Source organism: Centropristis striata, chromosome 4 (assembly GCF_030273125.1).
Source record: "Centropristis striata isolate RG_2023a ecotype Rhode Island chromosome 4, C.striata_1.0, whole genome shotgun sequence".
Taxonomy (NCBI): domain Eukaryota; kingdom Metazoa; phylum Chordata; class Actinopteri; order Perciformes; family Serranidae; genus Centropristis; species Centropristis striata.
Genome location: NC_081520.1, coordinates 24524981 through 24552590, shown reverse-complemented (window position 1 = coordinate 24552590; position 27610 = coordinate 24524981). Strand labels below are relative to the sequence as shown.

The 27610-nt window shown below is 40.2% G+C and overlaps 1 protein-coding gene across 1 annotated transcript; it reads left to right on the top strand.

The window, feature by feature from the left end:
* The first annotated feature begins 94 nt into the window (after positions 1-94).
* blmh (bleomycin hydrolase) lies at positions 95-27610 on the top strand. Its single transcript, XM_059332072.1, has 12 exons — positions 95-219; positions 2288-2485; positions 3350-3459; positions 5122-5263; positions 5469-5557; positions 5659-5751; positions 16912-17067; positions 17195-17353; positions 17447-17514; positions 18727-18844; positions 19137-19203; positions 27305-27610. Exons 1-12 carry the CDS (start codon positions 210-212, stop codon positions 27451-27453), a joined length of 1359 nt encoding a protein of 452 aa, XP_059188055.1. The 5' UTR covers positions 95-209; the 3' UTR covers positions 27454-27610.

The following is a 27610-nucleotide window of genomic DNA, read 5'->3' as shown; positions in this document are numbered from 1 at the left end:
ATATTAAGGATTAGATCAATAAATGTAGGTATTTGCTCTTTGTCACTTGTCCACCCGGCGGACTCCGCCCATCCGCCACGTCAGGACCGGCCGCGAGTCATAACCGAGCGCACCCTGTAATCACACTGATGACTGTCGGTGGATGAGATAAACAAAGAGCCGGTGACTTTTCAGGAAAACACACAACGCTCCCTAAGCTCCACGGAAATATGGAAACTGGTAAGTTGAGAGCCACTTCCCCCTGTTTTTGTGCCGGTGGCTGGTGTCGCCGGCGGGCTGAGCTCAGTCTGTATCTGACAGCTATGACAGCTGAGGAGCTAACTGGCTAAGTTAGCATTCACTGCGGTAGCATGCCAGCCTGCTAGCGAGCCGTGGCCGTCCTTTACTTATCTAGGTTTGTCAGTACATGCCGATACACCGTCAGCAAGGGACAGACATCCAAGCTGGAGACACGGGCAGCTAACACACCTTAACTTGCTGGTTAAAAAGTGGTGTCAGCTTCAAGAGCCGGGGATGTTAGCTCGTGTAGCTAGCTAGTCAAGAATGGAGCTGGAAATACCAGAAGCTGTCAAAGTATTTAAAGTGGCGGTGATTCATTTTAGTTTGTGAGAAGAAGAACAGTTTCACCTACAATACAGCATTTCAAATATATTCTAACAATTAATTATGAACAAAATGTCCAATGCTGTAAGTTAACCTTTAGCCAGCCAAGTCCATTGAGTTGGATTGTTTCGATTTCACATGTTAACGTCACGTTTCATTACACTTGTTAGGTAACCAGAAGTTTTGGCTTTGGTCATGTGACCATTTTAAAGACTTGACTAACTAGCTGTTGTCTTCTATAGAGCGTTTTGTCTTCCAATTTGTAAGTTAAAATAAATGTTATTATTTAATAGTGTTGTACTATATACTGATAATTGAACTGTGATTTTGTGTGCTACTTTGGATGTCCGCTGAGCCTCCACTGTTAGGCTTCATGCCAACTGCAGTTGGGCATAAGTAATTGATTAGCTAATATAAACCCAGTTGTATAACCACTGATGTGTAAATTTGCAAGTCACCCTGGTTGCCTTTGCTTGGCCCCTCTCCATAGAAAAGCACTGTGATGTATGTCCTCAGCATTCATGCCTCCACTTGTTGAATAACAGTCAGAACAACCTAACTCACTAACTCACACTTTAGTTAAGGGTTCTTATGTTGTGTCTCTGCTGTCAGTTTCAAGCAGTGGGCTAATACTCTGTTACAGTTTGAAGATGTATATCTTACTATTTCCCCTTTGTTATCTATCTCTACTCATCAGTGTCAAAAAATTCTACCATTGCGCCACAAGCAAAACAGTGTTATGTACGGGACCCCATGCAGGCCTCCACCCGAAATATTCTCTGCCGTAGGCTTGGTTCTGCCTTTTTCCTGATAACATTGCTGTGACAGTTAATGAAGTTTGACACTGTTCTAATCTGCGGTGGTCAGTGCATTTGTGTCAATGGAAAATAACAGAATGCAGCTGAGAGAGAGGGGTCGAACTCTAGGCAGCATGCATGACTAGGCAATGTCCCTCTCGATGTTTAATTGCTCTGCACTATTATTTCATGGAATTACAGACCACACATCAGTAGCAGTTTGTTCTGTCAAAGTATGCGTGCACCTTCCTTCCCCTGTCCAGCGGGACGAGGCAAGCTTTCCAGTGTGTGCCTCTCACAGACGAAGCCAGATGAGTGATACCAGGCAGCAAGCTCTGATCCCCCGCCTCAACTCCCTCGGGCCACTTATAGCACTACCAAAGTATTCTTGATTACTTCCTTGTTTGGCTTTGCCCTGTGTTTTCGCCCTCTGCCAATTCTGTATCAGAACCCTCCTCATAATTGTGCTCAATATCCACCTTAGACTATTCTCCACAATAATCTTTGTACAAATGTCGGAAAAAGGGATGCACCAGGCAGCTTTGGTATTCAATAAATGATGTGCTGTTAGTTTACAACTATTGATCTGCTATTTTCCAGGCATTGTTTTGACATCTGAGTGTGTGAGTGCTCATAAATCAGATCTTAACAGGGAAGTATGTATGCCTAAAGTGCACAGATGAGTCATGGGAATTGGGACGGTAGGACATTCCTCTTCGTAGTTACAACCGTCTGTCTTACTGTCAGTCTTCCTGTTACATGTTAACATTATCTGTGCTTGACTTTTTAGACTTCCTTATGTTATCATTAATTATTTCATTCCATCTTTCTGTCTTTTATTTTTCTCTTCATTCTTCCTTCTGTACCTCCCCGTCTTGCTCCTCCAGGTCTGAGTCAGGAGAAGGTAGCTACCTTCCTTAAGCGGCTGCGGGCCGAGCCACGCTACCTGTTGGCCCAGAATGTGTCCACCTGCATCGACCCGTTGGAGGTTTGTCTGCACCGGCAGACGGTCCAGGATACTGTGCACATCTTTCAGCACTCTATCCCTACAGAGGGCAAGCCCATCACCAACCAGAAAAACTCAGGTAGGACATTATGTAATATAGCAATATAGAGATTTTCACATGCCTGTGCCCTAGCAAGTCTGCATTTTAATGAAACATAGACATCTGAAAAGCTTTTGTAAAATTGTACATATGTTGTTTTTATTTATTTATTATTATTTCTCGACTGAAGTCATGATGAAGGCATGATGGACATGCATGCACTACATTGACTGTTGATATATTGTGCAATTTTGTGTACTGGTTTTGCATAAAGTTGGATGCTCCCTTGCATTGATTATTCAAATCAGTTGCCAACTGGAATATAAATTTCTCACTTATAGCATTAGTTTTTTCCCCCAGTTTTCATTATCCTCTGCAGCTCACACTTAAATCTGGCACTACAAGATGTGTTTAAATCTGCTGCTTTCTGGCTGAAATCTTGTTTTGCTATGTGGACTCTGGTCAGCTTGAGCTACTCATGACGTGTTAGTGGATGCTGTGATGGCTGCAAAAGTTAGTCTAGTCTCAAAAATAGATTAAATGTCTCCGAGTCTAGAGACTGATGCACTTTGAGCATCCTGAAGAAACTCCATGCCATGCTGCATGTTTTGTAAACTGATGAAAATAAATTGATCCTCTCAGACAGCCGTAAGTTTTAATCTAGTTCAGCGTGGTATGAAATATACCAACTGAGACATGAAACTGTGTCCAGATAGCTCCATCCAACTCCTACGTCAATCTGGTAAGCTTTGGAGGACTTCCACATGCATTTGTTAGCTCTTACAAAATTAGAAAACCACCAAATCAGACTTAGCTCTAGGAACTCTTACTACTACTGTAGCACTGTATCGTACTACTGTACTGCCCTCAATGACCTGCATACTTCTGTCTCTTTATCACCAGGGAGATGTTGGATCTTCTCGTGCCTCAACGTCATGCGACTTCCTTTCATGAAGAAGTTTAACATAGAGGAGTTTGAGTTTAGTCAGTCCTATCTCTTTTTCTGGGACAAGGTAAGACATAGAACCACACATCTGTTCTCTCTTCCGCAGTGTGGCTTCTCACTCTTCATGAGCTGAGAGATGCACTGTGTACTCTACTTGATCTCTTTCCACTGTAGAATATTTGAATAGTCTTTTTTTAAATTTATTTGTGTATTCGCTATTGTAGTGAACATTTGTGAATCGTCAGTGTATGTGTACATGGATGGTAATTTTTATCATAATGTGGGTTTTTCTTCATGTGTTTTAATTTTCCATTTTTGCCTTTTGAGTTATTTGCGTTTGATGTTTTTGTTGTTTTGCAGTCAGGACACCATGTGTTGTGTGCGCATGTGCATTGGGGCAGTACTATTATGCAGCATTCTACTACTCTACGGTTATTGTCCAACTAAAACCCCCTTTTGTGTGTTGTGGTCAGTGCTCTTCCAGGTCTGACGTCACAGTGACCCCTCGCTAAATGTTTTTATCTCTGTCTTTTTCTCTTTATGACCTTGTGCCTTTTTCTCCCACGTGTTTAAACAGTTGGTTGTTCACCATGAATATACCTTTATATGGAACAAGTGCCAACTGTAGGGATTAACACTGACTGTGGTATAAGTTCCAAACAAGGAAACAGTAAATGTAGAGCTCTAAGAATATCCTACCCCCCACTCAGCCAGTAGGTTATTACATTACATCAATATGTAATGTCAGTGTAAACCCATGTGCCACACCATTTTCCCCCCAGCTGTGTTAATGTATATGGCATAATTTTAGGTTCAACTGAAGCTAAGTTAATAATAAACTGCATATCAAAAATACACTCAGACTCTTAAGGACACAATGTTCCCATTGAAACCCATTTAAACCACACATTTTGATCCCACAGTCATCTCATCATAATACAATGTATGTATTCTGCTGAATCAGGCTTTTAATCTAAAGACCTGGCTTCAAACTCTTAGATTGAGACATTTGTCATGTTTTCCCTATGGGGCAAGTACATGCTATTTTCCTGTTTTCTTGTTATTGCTGCTGTATTAAGGCGCAATGCAGTGTGTAATGTAATGCATTCAAACCAATGTTGTTGCTAATCATTGGACTGAGAGAGAATTCCCCCTGCATTTAGTATGAAAAACATGTAAACAAGCTGACATTTAAAGGGTGAATATTCTGAAAATGAGCACATGAGGACAGATTTAAGTCAGTGAAATTGGGAAATAGCATTACTATTTTTATGGCAGTTTTTTTAACTTCTTTTTCACAAGTGTGGGAGTTTAGTCTGCGAGCAAGTGTCAAGTAATCTTTCTATGAGCAAGTCATTCAGGCCTCTGAATGCTGACCATTATAATGACACAAAGTTTTCATTTCGAAGCTGTTGTTTTTTTTATTTTTTATTTTTTACATAGTCTAGGTGTAATAATCAAAGGTCACGCAAGGCCTGCCTGACACTATTTATTTTCTGTTTCAAAAAAACTTTTAAAACCCTGATTCTTGAATGTTTGAAGTCAAGTGAACTCTTTACAGGATGAAGTCTAAACTTGGTCAAGTCTGAAGTCCTCATTTTAGGTGTATCTCAAAGCTACACTTCAGAATTTAATATCGTAATGTCACTACTTTTTAAAATTGTACAGCACCTCACAGATTCTCTGTTTCGTCACCACGTTTCTCTGTTGTGTGTGTTCTCTTCTACAGGTTGAGCGTTGCTACTACTTCCTCCAGGCCTGTGTGGAGACGGCACAGAGGAAGGAGCCGGTGGACGGACGCCTGGTCCAGTTCTTGCTCTCCAATCCAACTAATGATGGTGGACAGTGGGACATGCTGGTCAACCTCATTGGTTAGTTCTCATCATGATACAAATCACATTAACTATTAAGAATTTAATTCTGAATGATTAACTATGCTGTGTAATTAGTGCAATTGCAAAGCTATTTGAAAAAAATAAATAAAAATAAACTGTGCTTTTTCTCAGTAGTCTAAGAGGTTTTTGACCAGATTAAGTATGCAGTATTAAAATGTGTTTTCTGCTGTGCTGTCTTCAGAGAAGTATGGCGTTATTCCAAAGAAATGCTTTCCAGAGTCACACAGCTCAGAGGCCTCACGCAGAATGAATGACATCCTTAATCATAAGGTGTGTTTACAAATTTCCTTTGGCCCAAACTAACATACCAGTGAGTCACGTAATTGCTGAGGCTCTGCTGACTGTTGTCTTTGTCTCACTGTGTATTATAGCTGAGAGAATACTGCCTAAGACTGAGGAACATGGTGGCCAGTGATGCTACTAAAGCTGAACTATCTGATGCTATGGACACCATGATTGAGGAGGTGAGACTGAAAGAGCACACACAAACTGTTTCCTGTAGAATATATTATGAAGAGTCTGTCCATCACAGGAAGGCAGTTTGTCTGCAGGGTCCGCCACATTAAGTGCAAATCGAAACCAATTAGTAGGGAGTGGAAGCGGCTAATAAACCCTCCAGTCTACATCAGTCAGTCTACATGGATACAGGCTTACAAACAGCACTACTCTCAGGTGAAGCACCTCTTTGTGCACATCACAAACAACACACATGTTCGTTCCATGTGATGATTTCCAAAGGATAAGAAATAAGTTGCGTTACATCAAACCAACATTTGATGGACTATTTTTGTACACATGTGACAGAAGTGGAGGTTACATTTAATTTAGGATCAAATCTATTCTTCTTTACTCTAGAAGTTAATTTGTTTGTAAAGTTATAGCTTATAGCTTATCTGTTAACCATGAACCTTTGCACATTCCCTAATATATTGCTTAGCTCTTTCATGTGAAACAGTTACATTGTACATATATACATGTATTTGTATTTTTTTTCTAATCTCTATTTACTGTGTTGCCCACACTATTACTTATGTAGTATATACAGGGTATCCGCGGGGTCTTAAAAGTCTTAAAACATCGAAAGTCCAATAATTTGAATTTAAGACCTTTAAAATGTCTGAAATTCTCTTAAAATCTCATAAAATGTCTTAAATATGATTTTGAAAGGTCTTAAAATGTATTAACGTTACTTTTATTGAAAACAAATGCTTCAGTCTCGCTTCTAAATGTTTAGATTTTTGAGGACCCTATAACATAACTTGAAACGGAACCAAGTACCTGTGCAGCCCGGTCAGAATTTAAACAATTAGAATTAAACAGTAAGAATTTAAAGTTCTAAACAAATATTAGTTCACAATAGAGGGCCTCTGATTTTCCTTCATGTCTTTTGTACTTTTTTGCCAGTATGGATGTAAAATGGGTCTTAAATTGTATTCATTATGCTCTTAAAGTCTTAAATTTGACTTGTTGGAACCAGCAGAGACCCTACGTATATATAGTGGTGTGTATTACTTGATGAGAGAGTTTGTATCAAAGCTTGCCTCTGCATTCATAATGTACACTTTAATGAAGGGCGCTTCATTCAGCCGTAAGTGTGACTCCACACACAGTTTCACTCGAGGGTGTAAGGCCCAGATTGGAATTGGGCTGAACTTTCCCAGGAAACTGAGAACCTTTTTGAGGAACTCTGTAACATAACCCGCGTTTGTCTCACTAAATTTAGTTCCTCCAGAATAGTTTCAGACACCAACAATAGTCCCTGCTCAGGAGGTATCTCTTTCCAAAGAGAAACATGAACTAACAGGGCAGATTTAGCAGAACTGAATGTCGCTGATGAACAAACACAGACCCTACAGCTGCATACAGCATGCTTATATACATATTGATGAAGAACTGGGTGACTCGGGTATTAATATTATGACAACAGCGACACAGATTCTCTCCTTACCTGTTCCAACATCACATATTAGTTTAGAAAGTTACGAGATATGTTGATAGAGGAAAAAAGCATAAAGAAAACAAAACATGCAGATGAAGTCTAATTTTACGATGCCTATAATGCTCAGATTTTGTTGACACTATCAAAGATTTCACTTTAGTTATAAATGTATAATTGAATTTACAAACATTATAAACTTTATTAATTCATGACCAAGATGTTTTATTGCATTGCAGTAGAAGAAGAAATATGGATTGAAAAATTGCACACCACCTTCTTTAACTTTATCAATGCTCCGTTTTTACCAGAAGAGGGGGCTGTCAAATAAAAGTTAACAAAGAGCAACAACATCTAGCCAGTTTGAAGTGATACCTCACAGAAGCCTGCATGTAATCAGTGTTGGAGTTAATCTTGAGATTATGCAGGGTGATAGGCTCAAGGTTTGGATTAAAACTGTAACTACATTTTAAGAGATGCATCAATAGCGACATATTGCTTTGTTCAATTCTGACATCTGATGGGTAACTGTCATCAGTACACCATCCAAATAAGAGGGTAGACTAAAGCAGTTCTTTTTATAATTAAGAATTTTTAACTTTCATTTGAACTGACTCTTGCAGTACAGACTGAAAGGATTCTTATAAATAGGTGCAATAGAACCAAACATTTGTTCCCATTCACTGCAGGTGCAATTACTGTCTTGCCTCAAAAGCCTGAAAAATTAAAGTCCACTTCCCCCACAAACAAATTTTCAAAAAACCGTGTCTGCAGTGTAGTATGATTTGATGTTCTGCAGAATTTAATGTAACCTTTAATTAAAAATTGGCCCCACACCCCTATCAGATGAACTCAAGATCCCCTTCATCAACACCTGTCAAGTTCTAAATGTGTCGGAATTTATCATTATTATTGGATATTATTTAACACTACTCACAATATCATTTCATACAGTTAAAATGCACACAAGAATTTGTAAATTGATTGTGAATTTGGATTATATAGTAAAAATTAAACAAAATGATCACCTGCACGCTGCTCCACATGCCTCAGAGTTGGAGATAACTATCTTGTTTATGGAACAGTCTGTCACAGAGCATCTGTCACTGGACAGTGAACACAAATTCACCTCCTAAGCATAAATAAAAGGTGAACATGCGCATGTAAACAAACGTGTAACGTAACAGACGTAACACGTGCTATTATATCCCTGTATGCGTGCGGTATAATGCAGTCATTGTGTGTTTTTGTGGCTTTGACACTGTGTCAGTGTGTATGCATAAGAGGCTTGCGCTTCCTGTGTGTATGTATATGAGTGACCAGTTAGTCAATCAGCCTCCCATTGAGACGATTGCACACATAACAGGGGGCTGGTTATGCAGCCTTTGTTGTCAGCTGTTTGGTGGCATTGTGCTGCTGGCTGGATGCTTGTTTAAACAGTCGCTTGTATCTCACTGCGCCTCTTCGGATGCCTAGCCATGACCACACACACACACACACACACACACACACTCGCACACACACGAACATATGTTGTGCAACTGTAAAGACTGCTCCCACTCCACTGCACGTCAGGGTTGGGGGGCGGAGGGTTGTCGGCGTGTTTGTTTGTCCACCTGGAAGTGGTTTGTTTTACAAAACACCACTCTGTCACGGCTGCTGGTGATGGAGGATTCGGTCATGTCAGAAGAACGGCTGACATAAAGCGAGCCAAAATGTTCAAGGATATTGTCGCAAGTACATTCAACCAGGATCATTCAGAAAATCATCATTTATGATTGGACACCCACAAAAAATGTAATCTTGCATCCAAACCAGTTATCCCATTTTTACATTTATTTTTCAAGTACCAATTATTCAACTCGTGAATCAAATAAACACAAGTTAAGGGTTTTTCGTGACATTTCCGTGCTTTTGATTCTCTAATGACTCGAGTAGAAATTTACAGTTGTCAATTTGTCGTAGGGCACGTTTTATTTTGCATTTTCAAACACAGATCCATTCTGATGTCAGAGATGAGGTTATACTCGATATTTTAAAGCTACTAATCATCATTTTAAAAAATGTCAGCTCAATATGCACAATATGTTTGTCAGCTTTTCCGTATTTCACAACTTTCTTAGTGACCCACTTGCTGTACATTATCCTGCATATGATATATTAGATTTACAAACTTAGTAATCTCACAGGTATGTCAAGGGCACACATCTTCCAGTGTGTGTCTTTAGGTTTACATAGTGGGTTTTCTTGGACTCTTAAAAGTGGGAAACTAGTGTTTCCTCTACATGATTTTGCATCTACGTGCGCACATGTGTTTCTCAGGCTCAGAGTGCCGTGTCAGTCCTACTTTGGTGTGTGTGTAGGTGATGCTGTCCAACCCTCCTTACGTGCCGGCTGTGATTGTGGCACTGGTCTTCATCACACCAGCCCCACACACACTCCCATGACAGGCAACCGGGGTCAACGTCTCTGCTTCCACTTACTGTACCCAGGGTGTGCTTGATTTAAATAGATCCTTTTGCGTGTCAAGAATGTCTTCTTTTTGCTAACACTGGTCTGGCACATTGCACATCACATTTATGTTAAACCCCTACAAAAACAGCTTAACCCATTTTAAGCTGCGCCTACACTAAGATGGAGGCTAATCTCATGCACCATTTGTCTTTATAGGCTGTTAAGATGACAGTATCCATACGCTGCATTATTGAAGCACTGAGGATTAGTTTAAGTTTCAAAGCCTGTCTTTCTCTTTCATGCTGTATCTGGTGTGTGTCCCTGCTCCTCTACTCTCAATTGCATAGACAAGTAGGCAACACACACACATAAAGGGACATTCACTGGTAACTGAACATCAGGTACAGTTAGCAGTACACACACAGATGGTATCCCTCACGCCACAACTGCAGCCCTTCCATGCTCCATTGCGTCATGGAATCAGAAACAGCATGTGCGGCTCTGGTCTTGGCGGAGAGTGATTCTTAAGACAAGTCTAATTTACGAGACGGCTGTCAAATCACAGCGGAACTTTCTTGCCGCAGCTCTGTGCTGCTGGCTATCGCCTCAGCTGATTTGTTGTTCGATGTGGGTGGGTTCTTGCGGATTTGTCATTGTTAGGAGCTGCAACAATAGCTTTGCCAGTCCATAGATGTCCGCTCACATTTCTTGAATGTCTTTGCACCATTGTTAGAATTTAACATTGACCACATGTGTTGCATGTTTACAAAACATGGAAGTTTAATCAAAACCTCGCTCATTTTTATCCAAACTGTTTGCATGGTGTCATTTGCTTACACTCACAAGTCCAGCTTCTAGACAATTGTTATAAATTTACCTCGGAGAAGCAATGAGGCGCATGTGTTGCCTTAAATTTGGCATTAAATGGTTTCGGGCCAGTTTCAGATCCTTATTAAGGTAAAAGTTATTTGGCTTCATAATTTTCACATTAAATTGAATTGTGGCTGGAGTTTGCTTGTCAGCATGGGTTCTCTCTGGGTTCTCCCCAAGTCAAAGACATGCAGTTTGGGTTAAATTGGTTTTCCCCTAAATTAGGTGTGAACGAGGTGTCTCTATGTGTCATCCCTGCGATAGCTTGGACACCCGTCCAGTGTGTACCCCGCCTCTCACCCAAAGTCTGCTGGGATGGCTCCAGCCCCCCACCACCCAAGACCAGATCTTAGCAGGTGCATCTGATTTTAAAATGCCTTTATTGCCACACTTTCCCTGTGAAAATATAGTAATTTAGGTGTTAGATGAGTTGGTTACAAGTTGAGCTAAATTTATAGCAACATATTTTGTCACAAGCAAAGTGTGTGAGCAAAGAGCTTGAGATGGTTTTTACAGTGTGGCTACAAACTTAACATCCTGCATAGAATGAAAGTACAGTAAGCATTGTTTTACTCTGTCTGTAGTATGGTCGCAAAGGGGTGGAAAATGTCCAGTAAACTTCCAGAAACTTTCAATGGGAAGTTCAGCTGGGGGATTTCGGAAATAGTCCAAATGGGAAACTTTCCATGGGAATTTATGGGAATGGGAAAGTGGGGGTAATTAAACAAACTGTATGATCACTCAGTAGCCCTGCAGTAAGCAGTGTGCTATGTGCATGTGATTTATGAATACCATAGATATTCAAGTGTACTTGCATGAAATCTCCCAAATTCCCTGTTAAAGGCCAACCTTCAATTTGGTAAATTCCTGATTTATTCCCATTAATTCCCATGAAAGTTTCCTTGAATTTTGCAACCCTAGTCTGTAGACCACACAGATGGTCAAGGTGAGAGAGGAAAGTCTGAAGTCTGGAGTGCCTTGCTCAAGGTTAACAGTATATCCAAATATATCGTGGTTTGTTCCCATTGGTTTGCTCTGCTTACTGTATGTGTTAGGCACACTCCGAACTTCAGGTGATTTGTTTGTTTGGGTCGTGTAAAACAAATAAACATGCAGAGGAGAGTGGTGCCAGCCAGTCAACACTGGAGCGCAGATGCTATCAAACATTATCTGCGGTTAGCCCCAATAGCGTGCAGTCAGTGAGCTTATTGTTTACAGCAGGACACGCAAACTCGATATGTCACAGACTGACCTGAGGTGGACCTTTTGCTGGAGCACGAGGAGTTGGAGAAAAACTTCCTTATAACAGCTGGTTCGTCAAACAGTTTAAATGTTTTGTTTAGAATATTAAGTTATGAATGAGATGGTCTTTTGAAGTTACAGTTCAAACGTAAGGCGAGTTTATGAGAAACGCCATAATGAAGAACTTGACGTGTACCCTGAGGGCTAGTGCTCAAATAATTAGTAAATTCTGTGTTGAAAATGCAACTCTGATACATTTGCTGACTGAAAGTGTGATCAGTATTCATCATTAACTGCCGTTTTAACACGCCCAGTGCTTTCTGAAAGGATCTGCTGCATCTGAATTAAAACTTTGGACATTACAACAGTCATTTCAACCCGTTTTACCCTCTTAACCCCAAGCAGTTACATAGTGGGGTTTTTTTTGTGTTATTTTGGTCCAGTCAAATTGCAATATAAAAAAGTAAAATAGCACACTCATGGGTTGAAGAAGGGGTAACTCAAATATCTTTTGTGCAGTATAATGCAGTTATGCTATAAATCCTTTGAAGAATTGCAAGTCAAATTTCTTTGATCGTTTATTTTACATTTTTACAAATTTACCCCCCAAAAAATATATAAACTATAGAAACACACATTTCTAAACATTCCTTACTGTTTTCATACTCTTTGCCTTAGCACTTTTTCCAAGTGCCCACATGCTGAACTATTTATTTATTTACAATCTCTGCTTCCAACCTCTCTTGTCCTTTCCTCTCTGCTCTGTGTAAACGGCCTGCAGTTCTGTTAAAGTTTCACCAAGTTTTTTGTCAAGTTTTTTTTTGGCTTCCCAGTTGTGCTGAGGAAAGCAAAAGTACATTTTTGGGCTTTATCACATGTGATTTGTTCAAGGATTGTTGGAAATCTGCTGATTCTTTTTTATTCTATTTAACAAAATCTGCCTAAAATGAATGGTGCAATCAAAAAAAAAAATAGAAAGTGAGAGAACCACTTTCAGCTTGAGGGGTATTTAGAAGCTAAGTTGATAAGTTATAGATATTACATCTGGAGAACACTACCAGCAATAAATCCAGTTCTGAAATCTCAAGTGTGTGATGGTGAGGCACTCCTAGTTAAGTTACTCTTTATTATTTTAGTGTCTCTCTGCCGTTTCCCTCTCACCATTTTCTCTTTCTCAGTCACTCATGCATATCTGTCATTAAGGAGGCAGGTGTTTCAATATTGATCCTGCTCGAATGTCACTGTGGCTGTTTATTGTCTGACTGAGTTCTGTCTTTCAGAGCAGCCTTACCCTCACACCTACTTTATTTACCTTCCTGGGGCAGGATGAGTCGGCGCAAGGCTGAACTAGCATCGAGGGAGACGCTTACAGTATGTCTCAGGGCATCTGAAAGACAAATTGTAAAAATGTGGAGTGGAAAGGTTTAAAGTTACCAGGGAACACAGAGTTATTATTAGAAGAAAGAGGCATAAAGCAGGAATGAAGAGAAAAGTGCGGGGGTCAAGATGTCGAGGGCATCTGGGCAAACACAGACTAGACTTGTAGGATGGACACCTTGGCATGCTGTCTTGCCCACAGGGCAGTCTAAACAAGATGAGTTGAACAGATGACTTTGTTGACTCTGCGCATGTGTGTATTTTTGTGTGCGTCTGTACTTCGACTTTTCTGTGATGACGAGGGGGATTGTTTGTTTGTGTAAGCCAGGCCTGATTTCATGCATTTTTGCATGTTTGTCTTTGTGTGAGAACATGCCCGGGTGTTTTAGGTAAGAACAGTGGGCACAGTGGGCTCAGAGTCGACTAACCAGAGAGCAGGAATGTCATCTTCATGTAGGAGCATTTAATATGTGTTGACTGAGTATGGGGAAACTGCTGCCACGGCTGCTATATTTCTCCAGGCTGAGCCAAAAATAATCACCCCGTCAGCTCTATATTCAGCGTGACAGAAGTTTAATTTGCCTCGATATCAGCACTAGAAGTCAATAAAAATAACGTGTTAAAATCCATTGGAAATGTGTCCTCTGTCACACCCATTGCGGAAGTAGTGGGAGCGTGATGTATCACCACTTATCCGCACAAACTGGAACAATACTCGCCATAATACACACTGTTATCTACAAGCAACAATGGACTGTGCCACATCCTAATTTCTCAGCCCCGTTTTAATCGTATTTGTTAGGAAAAGCATTTGCTGGGTCCTGGGAGAATAGAGCGAAGGATGGGAGAGGTGAAAAGCAAAAGGGGCAAATTCCTGAGATAACTATATCAGAGGCTAGAAGGGCCAGATTGACAGACTGCCCAGTCCAAACAACCCAATTTAGCCCACAGGAACTCAGTCTGAACTTCAGCGCCGCAGGAAGACACACATGGAGTGGGGGGGTGGGTGGATGGGGGTGGGGGGTGCAAATGGGGAAACGGAGAGATGTGAAATAAGATGGAGGGAAGGGAAGACAACAGTAGAGAGCAAAAAGAGGGGAAATGTAGGGAAAGTTGAGAGTCCCAGACACTGATGGATGAGTGTATACATGACATGGGGTTGGAGGGGTTAGATGAGTGCACATGAAATAATCTGAGCTGAAAATTGTCTAGCAGATATTAAAAAATTAATGTCAGCAAATGGTCTGAAATTAAACTGAGATCCTTATCATTGGTCCGAGCAATCTGCATCATATTGTCCAGTTCAGTCGAGGTCCCTTATCAATTAATATAAACCAAGTGTCAGAAAACCTTCTTGTGCTCTTTGACACTAATCTCACTTTTGAGACACTAACGAGGTTAATTAGAAATGCTACTACCATCTGAGGAATATTGCAAGCATAGAATGAATGCTGAGTTGTAATGACACTCATCATTCATGCTGAATTCCCTCACAGTTCGACTATTGGAACAGGCTTTAACCCATTGAAGCCTGGAAAGCGGATACGTCGTTTTGTAGTATTTGTATAAGCTCTCAAATACTTTTTGAATGTCATTTCTATCTGCTACAGAGGCTGAAAAATCTATTATTTAGTAGAAGCGTTGAAACTTCTGTTGAATTTCCAGAAAAACTTCAGGTTTTAGGGGCTTATTTTAAAATCGCCTAGAGGTTTTACAGGAAGTTTTAGGCGTCGAATGGGTTAAATGGGCTAAAAATAGGAAATTCTTTTTATAGACTCCAAATTGTGCCAAAAATGCAGTGGGACTGTATTAAAAATTGAGCACTCTTTTCTTGATTTTTGTTAACCTTACAATGGTTACTAGGGTTGTGGGTTGTGAACGATAAACTGATTCGACCGGATATTCGGCTAACAAGTGAGAGATCCGGCCTCTCCCAAGTCTCTTATTTTGCATCCCCGCTTCCCTCATTTGTGCCGTTCACTTGTGTCGCTTGCAAAACGTTTTTAGAGACATGAGAAGTCATCCTTTGAAGCGTCATGTGAAGTGACGTCCATTTCCAATGACGGCGGCAGTGGATCACAGCTGGATCAGCTGTCAGTTGGCTTTAACAGCACTAATAATAATAAGTGTTTTCTCTGTTTAACAAACACCTGCACATGAATAACAACCTACATTCTGTATTTATACTGTGAACTGTGTCCTGCTCAGGTGCACGGGAATGCCTTTATATTATATATATTTTTTAAATTATTATTTTTCAGACTCTCTACTTTTTTTTTTTTTTTTCACTTTAATGGTATCCATAATAAATCTGAATGTTGTAAATAACAGATCATGAAAGGAAAAAAAGCTTCAAGAACGATTTTTCTTTACATTATTATAAATATAGAGAGATGTTTGTGGTCTTTTTGTTGTTCAGACCCACAATAAAACAGATTTTTTAACTCCATGGCGAATCAGAAGATGAATAAAATATAAAACTTGTGAGTGACACACTATAAAATATCTACAACAAATATTAACTGTAGAATCAAAACAAATTGTATCGTTCTTACTCTGTATCAAATTGAATCGGTTTGTGATAAAAGTATATCGTTTTTGTATCGTAACCTGTGTATCTAGATGCGAATTGAATGGTTTATCACAGAGAGATGTGCAACCCTACCGGTTACCCATTTGCTTTTTGCTTTAATTTTCACATTTTACTTATTACATTGGCCCGGAAAAACGTTTACAAGAAATCATTCATCCCCTCCGCAATAACTGTCGTAAAACAGCACAAAAGAGGCTGCACTGTTTTTTATCTGTTGTTTTGTGGGAATGTGTTTGTAAGTGTTAAAATTTTTAATGAAGACAATTTCTTTTTTTTAGTGTAGAACAGACAATAAAGTTATATCTATATCTATTATAAAAGCCCTTACAGACTAAAGGGGACAGGGTGTTCAAGTCCCCGGCTGTGCAACAAACTACCTCACAAACTCTTCCTACATCATCTTCTTTTAAATCACTTGTGGAGACTTATCTTTATTGAAAGGCTTCCTTTTATTTCTTCTTTAATTTTAAGCTTGATTTGTTTTCTTAACTTTTTATTAAGAATAAAGTAAATTGAAATTATCCCTTTTAAAAAAAGTTGAATCCTCTTTTTTTTTCTTAGGCTGGCCTCATTACTTTTGTAAACCGCAAGTTATTATACTGTGCTATATAAATAAACTGACTTGACTTGATTATTCAAAAGTTATTGTGTATTTTATTGCTTTAAGCCACTCTAAATGCTAGTTTTAAAAAGTGCTGCACCAATAAACTCTGATTAAATTTGATGTACAAACCTCTCCAACAATGTTCCCATGGGCAAGCAAGTACAATACTGTCCCTGTTCTGTTTGACTCCTAGTGGTTCAGCTCCCTTTAGGACGTTGGCTTTGCTGTCCTCAAGGCTGTTCACCTTCTCAACTCCCAAACATCCCTGTCCCTCTGCTCACCCTGCGTTTTCTACATTTTTTTGTTGTTTGTTGTAATTTTTCCTATGGTCTGTTATGTACTACTGTACTGTACTCTATGTGCCTCTACAAATTGGGATAGATAAAGTGGATTAAATTAAATTGAACTGAACTCATGCACCTCTGCAGGAGTAAAAACAATCTGTCTCTGGCTCAGTTAAAATAGAGATACTTAATGTCCACTTGTTAATGTTGAGTTATTTTCTTTCTGTGAATGTTAATCCAATCTAATCTGTGTGTGCTTTGCAGGTGTTCCGGGTGGCCAGTGTTTGTCTAGGCAGCCCTCCTGAGACCATCTGTTGGGAGTATAGAGACAAGGACAAGAACTTCCATCGCATGGGACCCCTCACCCCCCAGGAGTTCTACAGGGAGCACGTCAAACCTCTATACAACATTCAGGATAAAGTATGTGACTCATTAAGCAAACAGATTGGTCATGTAATTTTGCTACCATGTAGAACTTTAGCAGTTTCTGTCTCCCTAAGGGAAGATGTACTGTGTCTGACTTCCTATGGTGACCCTCTATCCTCAGGTCTGCCTTGTGAACGACCCTCGACCCCAGAACCCATACGGGAAGCTGTACAGTGTTGAGTTTCTAGGTAACATGGTTGGTGGCCGCAGCACTCTGTACAACAACCAGGCCATCCAGCTGCTTAAAAAGGCTGCGGCTGAGTCCATCAAGGACGGAGAGGTAGGTTGGACCAAACAGGCGTAGCTGTGCACACACTTGTACACTTTTTGGTGTTGTCATAAATCTCAAAATTGCTGCTGTTTTTTTTCTTAGGCGGTGTGGTTTGGTTGCGACGTTGGAAAACATTTCCACGGCAAGCTGGGCATTAATGACATGAATGTGTGAGTACATCATGTAGATGTTCTTTGCAATGCAATAACTGAATCAAGCCCACACCATGTTTCTCTCAGATATTGAAAGCATGGCATTTGTCAAATGTAGGGATATGAATGCAGTTTAGATTTCATACTTTATAGCAGAGCTGTGTTTTCTGGGCAAGTAGTTGCAGGTTTGTTTTTCGCCACTATCACTATACTGAATACTGTATTTAAAAAAAGTATGTAGTCTCCGGGTCTGAAAAGTTTAAAAGCGAACCTTAAACTTGCATTCTTTCTACTGGCCTGCAGAGGATGACTCCATGAGAACATTTTCCTAATGACTTTATGGTCTCAAGCACTAGTTTTAAATCTTCCTGAATACTGTGATTTATTGTGTGTATTATGGTCCCTATAGGCTAAAATAGAGGATAAAGATGGGTATGCCTTGCTACGATTGCAAGCTGTCAATCAAGAAAGAGGTGTTGCAATATATAAATCTCAGACTCTAAGCTACATCCACTTTGTTAATAGTCTATGTCTGAACTTTACTACTCTTGAAAACTGAACAGCAGCCAGCCCAACATTTACCTAACTGTGAAATAACAATCCTAAAATCAATTTACCAGTGAATTGGCACACTTCTATCTGGTACTGTTGTTTCACAGTCCAGTCTGTGCCATGACTACAGGGTCCAATGACAAGAGCAGGTTTCATCAGCCTACATGAGGTGTCAGTCTCTCCACTTCACTTTAGTCTCTGCCCTTCAGGTGCAGCAGAATCTGTGTCTGAGCCGCTGGCGCCAGGGTTAAATTTGCTCACTGAACCAAACCAGCGTGGTGCCGAATGTCTGGTACCGTCTCTGCTGAAGCTCATCTTACAGACAGATATTTTCTGTGCCTGTAGATTATAATTAGAATGAGGCTGGGGCTTGATGGAGCCTCATTTCTACAGTCATGCTCAAGAAAAGAATGAAATCGAAAGCTTTCTGTTAAATCCCTGACTTATGAGGGTTTTGCTTCTGGGTTTTTATGGTCATCCCATGTCTTCCTCTGTTCCTACAAATAAAAAAACATGTATATATTTGGGATTATTGGAATTTAATATGGATAATTACCCATAAAGCTATCAAAACTTAACCTTTTCTCTTCAGTATGAAGATGAAATCGTGGCCAGAGTTTGAGTTTTTTTTAACCAGAGGATGTGTAATGTGATTTGTGTGCATGTGTTTGTTTGTAGGTTCAATCACGAGCTCGTGTTTGGAGTTTCAGTGAAGAACCTCTCTAAAGCAGAGCGACTGATATATGGAGACTCTCTCATGACCCACGCTATGATCCTCACTGCTGTCACAGACAAGGTACGCTCATATGAACATACAGCACAGGTGGGTGACTGTTCAGTAAACTCATGTAAACATTCAGTACGTATACAAGCAGACCCGAAGGAATATACACATTTAGAGGTTCCCAGGGTTTATTGCATCAAAGCCTCGCTGCAGTGTTTACGCCGCTTTAATCGGCTGCAGTTTTTCGTAGTGATGTCAATTTCCCCCCTTGTAAGTAACCCCAGCTGTTAGGACACTTTCTTTCCTCGAGTCTCGGCTTCTCGCTCTTATCTTCCCCATCGTCTACTCTCTTTCTCTGTTTCAGGATGGGAAAGAAGGCTATGAGAAGTGGAGGGTGGAAAACTCCTGGGGAGATGACCGTGGGAACAAAGGTAAGAACACATTTAATGATTCGTACATTCAGTTCTGGAGGGTGTTTTTCTTTCCTTTAGATTGAACCTATAAGGAATTACCAGCAGAATGTTTTTGAACCTGATTGTTTGATATTTTCATCCCGCTACTTCTCTGCGACAGCAGTTAGTTTCACCTGTATCTGGTCCCAAAATCATACAGCATCTCTCTTTCTCACAAAGCGGTGTCTCGTGATAAATCATCGTCTTCCTGTTTGTGTCTATTGAATTAAGAACAGGATTAGACTGAGAGGTTCCCCAGTGTTGCTGCTTTATGAACTTGTAATTGGCCGTGTCCTGTTTCATAAAGACTCACAGGCTCACACACAGACACAGCGGCCCTTATTGTGTTCTTTGAGCTCAGTGCCTCTGGGTCAAGTTGCATAAACGTAGTTACAGAATGAGATAATCCTTAAGGTCAGAAAGTAGCACAGCCAAATTCCTTCAAATGTCTTTGCAAAATATTTGGTTTAATGGGCTTATTTTGGCTTGGTGACATAGTGACTACTTACAGGACTAGTTGGTGAACTAAAGCTGGCAAGCCAGCATCAGTAAATTGATTATGTCACTGAAATTCTCTTGTATTAAATCCTTATTTGCTTTGCATCGAAGGGAGCCAGTTGAGGTTGTTAGGGCATCTGATCAGGTTCGAACGCCTTGAGTACCCCCAGGAAAAGTGGCAGAACAGCATGTTGTTGTTTGGCATCCAAAAAAAAAACTCCAAATGAACTGCTGTTGATATGGCAATTAATTATTAAATTATGGGATATAGCTCTCTGCAGAATCCAACACATTCTCCTTCTCCATCCATACTATCACCAAAACCACTGTCAAGTCCTGCACTGACGACATAATTTCCTGTTACATCCTTGTGGATATGCGGGTGGATTAACACCTCAAGGAACTAAGCGTCTTTACCTTGCATAGCTTGTCGAGTTATCTGCGACTGAACCGTCAACCCCATCTGGTTTAACTTGATGAGGCGTGTGGGTGGACACCCAGCAGGACAAAAAAAAAAAAAAACCTGTCAAAGTGCGGATGAGCTCATAAAGAGTCAATGGCCATCCACATCCTGAGAGAAGCTGGACGACACCAGATTATTTTGTCTATTGAAACACTTATGATGATTATGCCAGACAACCACATACCTGATCGGTCGTGGCCCGGGTTAAAAGCAAATTCCATCACCTTGTAGGATGGAATTGAAACATGACACAGTATAATGCAACAAAACTGCAGAAGATCGATCAAAATGGAACACAAACTGGTAAAAAAACATCAAAGTGCACCTACGGCCACTTGGCTACGGGTTATGATGATGATGACAACGACATCCTTGTACCAGACCTCCTTGGCAAGTGGTTTGAGTGATCGCATCACTATGCAGTTTGGTGTCTAGCGTTGTCCACTTTTGATCCAATCGCATGCATTGTAAAACCAAGTGTAAACAGGGTCCATGATACCACTCTGACATAAGACTTGTTGTTGTTAAATGACCCTGTGAACTTTTGAACCAGATGTTCTAGTGGTCCGCTAACGGAGCTGGGGTTGTTAAAACCACAAATTCAAAATTAACAAACTAAGACACTCTTGGGCTGGCTACCAAAAGGTCACTTTGATGTATCTGGAGAAGATGTTGTCATTAAGTTACTAAGGTCAGTTTGTCTTTATGCATCAGGCCCCACAACACAGCAGGTAGTCCACATCACTGCCCCAGACATTACTGTCTACTGTTGTTATTGCCTCTATCCTTTCATCTCTGTTTCTTCCTCTGACCCGCTCTGCCTCCCTTCTCCATCTCTGGGCTCCACATTCCACTGCAAATTATAGGAGAGTATTTCAGGTCAGTCATGCATCGTCTGGCAACACACACGTACAGTGCAGCGTATACACAGAGAGAGACGCACACATACTCACAATATTTGCTTGAACCCACAAACCGTAGTGACTGTTGGGAAAACATGTGAAAACCCCTCAGTCAAATCAAATGTATTTCACGCGTATCTTATTCCATAAACAGCAGCAGATAGGCAGGGCCCCCAGCTTGTCCGCAGCCAAATTAATAAAGTTTTTGAGAACAAAAGTTCGAGAAGTGGAGTTCACATGGGAATCCGAGGGCTTTGTTTGTTTGACAAAAGCTGAGGGGGGAAAAAGTGTAACAAGTGGAGGAAAAGGAGAGGAAAGCATGCAGGGGAAAGGAGAGAGCTGAAACAGAAATGGAAGCGACGAGCAGAGCCTTTTTAGAAACAAGGAAAAACAAAGGCAAGAAGATGATTTTGGAAAGATGACAGAGAAGAAATTGTAAGAGTGGTTATAGCCGTGGAGCAGAGGGAGAAAGTGAAGTGTGATCATAAGGCTTGTAAAGGCCTAACATCTTCCTTCAAGCCTTTTCATATTCTTCTGAACCCAGAATAAATCTCTCATGAGAGGTTTAACTTTCCGTTTCCTCCATTTTTAAGCCCTCACACAGCCGCTGTTATGGCTCTGCTCACTCCACAGCTCATACTTTTACACTGTTTCAGACAAATGTTTGGCAACACGCTCTGAGGTTTTTCAATTTGATGGGGCATTAGCCCTGAAGAAGACTCTTTAACATTTGTCACGAGTTTTGTTTGAGCTCAGAACGAGTTTGACGTAGCGAGAGAGAAGCTATGATTTTCTACAAACATAATTCCATTGTAAAGTAAATACAAGAAGATGATGTTAATGTGGATGGAAGGATTTCCTTGGTAGCGGTCATAACAGATTCTTGGTATGAGAAGCTTCATTAACTTTTCAGTGTGCTTCTGATCCATTGCCATTGTCTTGCAGGCAGCCAAACCACAGTTAAATATCTGTCCCGCTCACCTCATTTAAAGGACCCATTTAATTTCACATGAAATGCAAAATGCCTTTTCTGTGGTTTAACCACAACTCTGCGGGTGGACTGTTCCCCATCTATTCTATTGTGCTAGCTCTCTTTTTATTTCCTCATGTGTATTTCCTTAAGTGTCAAAATTATTTCACAAATGCATCTCATGCTCTCATCATAGACCCAGCCAACGTCTATTCCAAGTCTAAATCACATAAGTGTCCAGCTTTCTTTTTCATGTGGAAACATCAAACAAGAAGGGATGACCACAATCCGAAAACCACTTCTTTTGACCTTTGATTGACTTGTATGTTCTTGTGTCCTTATATCTACATTAAACTTGAGCCTTTGGCTCAAGGGATACCAATGGCCGTCAGTTGGTCAGTCCACAGATTAAAATTTCCCAACAACTATTGGATGGGGCAGCACTAATGATGATATATCTTAATGACTCATATTAACGAAGCATGTTATCATTACGAATATGATCATGTTAGTATGTTTATGTTAGCATTTAGCTCAAAAAAGCGCCACTGTGCCTGAACACAGCCTGACAGAGCAACTCCATCCATCATCTTCTCAAAAAAATCATTAGACAGAATCTGATGAATCTGTTTGTTGCAAATGTGCAATACAAGACAAAAGTGAGTTGTCAAGCATCATCTTACTCCATGAAAGTAAAACTTTGTTTTTTAAATCCTGAGAAATTGTCAAGAGGAAAGACCGTTTCACCTGCTGATAAACGAGCAGAACTATCTAGATTATTTCCAGGTCTATTTTGCAATTTTAGCTGTTCAGTTTGTGAAGGTCTATTTTCAAGTGTAATTAGGGCCTCGGGGCAATCGCACCGAGCACTGGTCCCTACAGCACTTAAAACTTAAAACTGCGCTCCAGGCCGCAAATTCCACTCTACAGAAATAATTTATACATAGAAATGTAGGAAAATTTGTCTTCTCACTCACAATCCTCTGGTAAAGCTGTCAGAGTTATAGTTTGGGCGTAAGACGCAGAGATGATCCACCAACACGCACCAACAGCCTCATTGGCTCCCATATTAAAAACGCAGGAAGATTTCGAAAAAAAGGAAGATTGAACAGTTTTTTTAGATCGCTGTAACAAAGCTATTTTTTAATTTTTCTTAAAAAAAAATCACATGTAGACGTTCAGGAAGACCTCAGGACGCTCAAAGTGAAGTCAGATCAATGATAGGTATTATGGTTTTGCCAAAAATGCTTTCTGTTCGAGGCCAGAAATTCCAGTCCACCTCTGGCTGCTGTCACTCTTTCATTAACAGGTGGTGTCAGTTAATTCTGTTGATTGCTTTGATCTGATTGCCTTTGATCTTTGATGTGATTACAGTTCCACACATGCGCGAAACACGCACACTCCTCACACATGCATACACATGCTTCAAACACACGCGCACGCACGCACACACACGCACACGCACACACACACACACACACACACACACACACACACACACACACAGTAACTTTATGCTATTTTAATTACACACACACACACACACACACACACATTTTGAGGTTAAAGGGCATAGTTTGAAATCTCTGAAGAATCTCATCATAGTGTACACACACCGGCAGTAGCCCCCTTGGCCCTTTCAAAATTGCCCCAGAGGAAATTTTCTAGTTATTTCTTTGCAACTACTTTATTTACATAGTCTTGAAAAATTTAAAGGATCAAGGCTGCTGGAGACAATGTAGTGTCGTTCTAACCAACTTGTGTGTCCACCATGTCTAGAGCAACTCACACACAGCGATGTTGTTGCTGTTACATGTACGGTAATGCAAAGAACCCCACAGAAAATCAAACCTATTACGAAAACTGGGACAATGGAGAAAATTTTTGTTGTGGCAAAGTGAAGTAAAATTTATTCTCAAACTTGCAACAGTTTCTAAAAAAAAAAAAACAGACTTGATGTGCAAAGGCCTTTAGTGTTTTTGTTCATCATTCAGTTGTTTAATTAGAGAGTATGGAAAAGGTGTTTTAATAAATATATATGTATACACTACTGGTCAAAAGTTTTAGAACACCAACTTTTCCAGAATTTAATTGAAAATTATGCAGTTTAATGTCTCAGTGTACTCTGAAATTAATGCACATTTGCAACATTTAAAATTCTTTATTGAGCATGATAGTGTTTTGAAAGTAAAAAAAAAAGATTCAAAATCACATTTTATGTTGGACTAAAGGACTAAAAAAAGACACAAAATGACCAAAAAAAGACACAAAATGACTTACAAAGACATGAAAGGAATTCAAAAATTGACAAAATAGCCCAAGACTCCATAGAGTTAAGTTGTTAACCCATTTCTTGTTCCCTGAAAAAGGCCTACTTGTAAAATTCTGAAATGTACATTATCTTTCAGTTTTGGTTAACCTTACCTTTTTTTATTTACCTCTGGCAGTTCACCACTTACCTTTGTACCCTTTCAAGCTGTTCATTTGACTTGAACTGCTTGAATTTCAAAAAACTGGAAAAATTGGGGTGATCTAAAACTTTTGACCGGTAGTGTATATCACCATTTTTCACAAAACATGGTCACTTTGTCCAGCGACAGTGCTGTAGATCGCTGCTCAAGTTGGAAAGCAAGATGGCTGCTTCACACTCTTCTGGCTTACAGTACATCCATCTGTTCTGAGACAGGACAGTCAGCCTATCCCTAAAAACAAATAAGGACACCCAACATCCACACACACACACACACACACACACACACACACACACCACCATGCCACCCAACACGCGGGTTCCAGGAAGCTCACATCAACACACACACGGATATCACAGTGAGAACCAGGCAATGAGCCATCTAAGATTTGCGTACTTGGAAGAACACACATACACAACACACACCCAGACATGCCAACCCCGATACATTGTTTTGAACTGTGGCACGTTCTTGCGGTTTAGCCTGACGTCTTCGATAAGTCAACTTGACAGTAGGAGGGATGCTCTCGTTTGTTCAACTCCGAACACATGACGAGGGGAGAAAGAAGAACAAAATAACTTCAAGTTATTTGAAATCTCTCTAAGATCTGGTTGCCAGTTCTCATTCAGCTTTCCGTATGTGTTAGTTCAGTACCAAATCTGTGCTGCTGTGGTTTCGCATAACTTTTAGACTTTGTTATCTAAGCAGAAGACAAACACACAGACGTCTTTCATTTTTAATTAATCATTTCAGCATGGGGCTACATCTTCTTCCAAAAAGAGAGTGGGTTATACTAACATGTCTTCTGTCAGTGAAAGTTCAAGGTCGGCTTTCGTAACCACCCTGAATTCGGATACGCTGACCTCGTCTGACTGCGCGCACACACACACACACACACACACACACACACACACACACATTGAGACATTGAGGGAGAGAGAGACAGACAGACATTGTTTTGGTTTTATCAGGGTGGGCGTGCAGAGGTGATAGCAGAAATGTTGAACACGTACTGCACTGCAGGGCGGAGTAGTGTGAACCATGAGGGTACTCCACCCTTCTGCCTGTTGAAACAATAGAGTTTGGTGATAAAGAGCACTTAACAGCAATTAAAATGTGCGTGCATAGACAGATATTGTTTGACCATTCTGTTGAACCGTTATGAGCAGCATTCAGTACTCCTCCCTTTCAGTGAAAGAGGAGTAATGATAATCGGCTTAATTAGTGACATGGTGGGTTTCTTGAATTGAGCATTTCTCTCTAAAAGAATGTGTCCTGATTAAGGCTTTCTCTGAACTTACTTGAATCCTGCTATTTTAGTAAAGAGATGTTTAAAGGCTCACTACTCTCTTTTGGTGGGAAAACAACACAGAATCTGAGCGAGGGAATCTTTTGGAGAAGCACCACTTTTAAAAGCATTGTATGAAACGGTGCACATGTTCTTTTACAGATACAAATGTATGTGTATGGAAAAGGCGTATGCAAGATTTTTGTGCATATGCATCGTTTGTGCATCTGGCCCCAGTAGAGTTGAGGAGAGGGACTCTAAGAGCAGGCCTGGCCTGTGAAACCTTGGAGGATGCCTCTGTGTCACCCCATTAGGGCTAATGATCATTGATTGAGGATACGGTGCTGCGAGTCAGCCAACTGACCAGCTATTAGACCACTACTAAAGTCTCCTGTGGCTAAATCACATTTTTCCCCCAAAGCTTTACATTTCAGTCAACAATCAGAACATGGAATTAGAAATGTTGAATACAGACTTACTGGATTTTGTTTTTGGAAGATATTTTTCCCTTTTTTTTTTTGTACTTTACAGATGATTTTTCCACTTTTATAGGTTGTAAAAAAAAAAAAAAAGATTTTTCACCAGCCAGTGAGACACTATTTTTAACACAATTAATTTCATCAACAGATCCGTCAAAACCCTGGTATATAGCCATGGGGCACTGAGCACTATTGTTACACTGTGGATTTTTTTTTCCTTCTTCTTCCTCTTCCGGACACAGTTTCGTCCCGCTATTAGTCCTGCAACTCGGAGTTCTTTCACTTTTCTATACGGAATACAAATTTTTTGCAACAAAAGTCGCGAAAAACTGCCCAAAATTTTGCATTGAAGTGAATGGGACGGCCAGAAAAAATTGAGCGAAAAAGAACAATAATTGATAATCTACTTCTCCGGCATAATTTCACCTAGAGACTCCATTTAAACTTTAAACAGTAGACACAAGTCTTGTGTATTGGTGTATTAATCCATGTTTCGATAGGTCATATAGTTTTTTATCAATCCCAAAATTATTATCAAGAAAACCATGGAAAATGGCTAGATATCAGCTCTTAAATTAAACTCTTATAAGCTATTTTTGTCGTCATTATATTTGTCCAAACAAATTTACCTTTTAGTTGTACCTGGCATTAAATAAACAAGAAAGCAAGGAGAAAACAAGGGTGGTCTAATAATTTTTTCCATGACTGTATACACTACACAGTTACTGGTTGATTAATTCCTGTTTATGTATGTGGAATTATTTGTGCCAAGTACAGGTCTGATTTGCTATCACATGTGTCACTTTAGACTGGTTATATAAGGTTACCATCACCCCACATGAAGCATATTTAGATGATAGAACCACCAGATTGTGATCCGAACAGCTTGCCTTGATTATGATTGATTTTTTGTTGAAGTTTTGTTTCTCTGTAATCCCAGTTGTTTGCTTGAAAAAATCCATCTGACTTAAACAGCTGATGTTGTTGTCACTCCTGCCTGTCTCTGTAGGTTACCTGATTATGACGGACGACTGGTTCTCTGAATATGTGTACGAAGTGGTGGTAGACAAGAAGTTCCTCCCCCCCGAAGTCCTGGAAGTGATGCAACAGGAGCCCATTGTACTTCCTGCCTGGGACCCAATGGGAGCACTGGCGTAACTACAGAAATCCAGGTTTTAGCCCCAACCTCTGGTCTGTTTGACTCCGCCCTACTCCTCGGCTGCTTTTACTTCAATACTCTTCCCCACACCTCCTTCCAAAACAGCCTGTTCTTCTAGACAAAATAATAAAGATTTTGTTTTCTTTTTTTACTGGA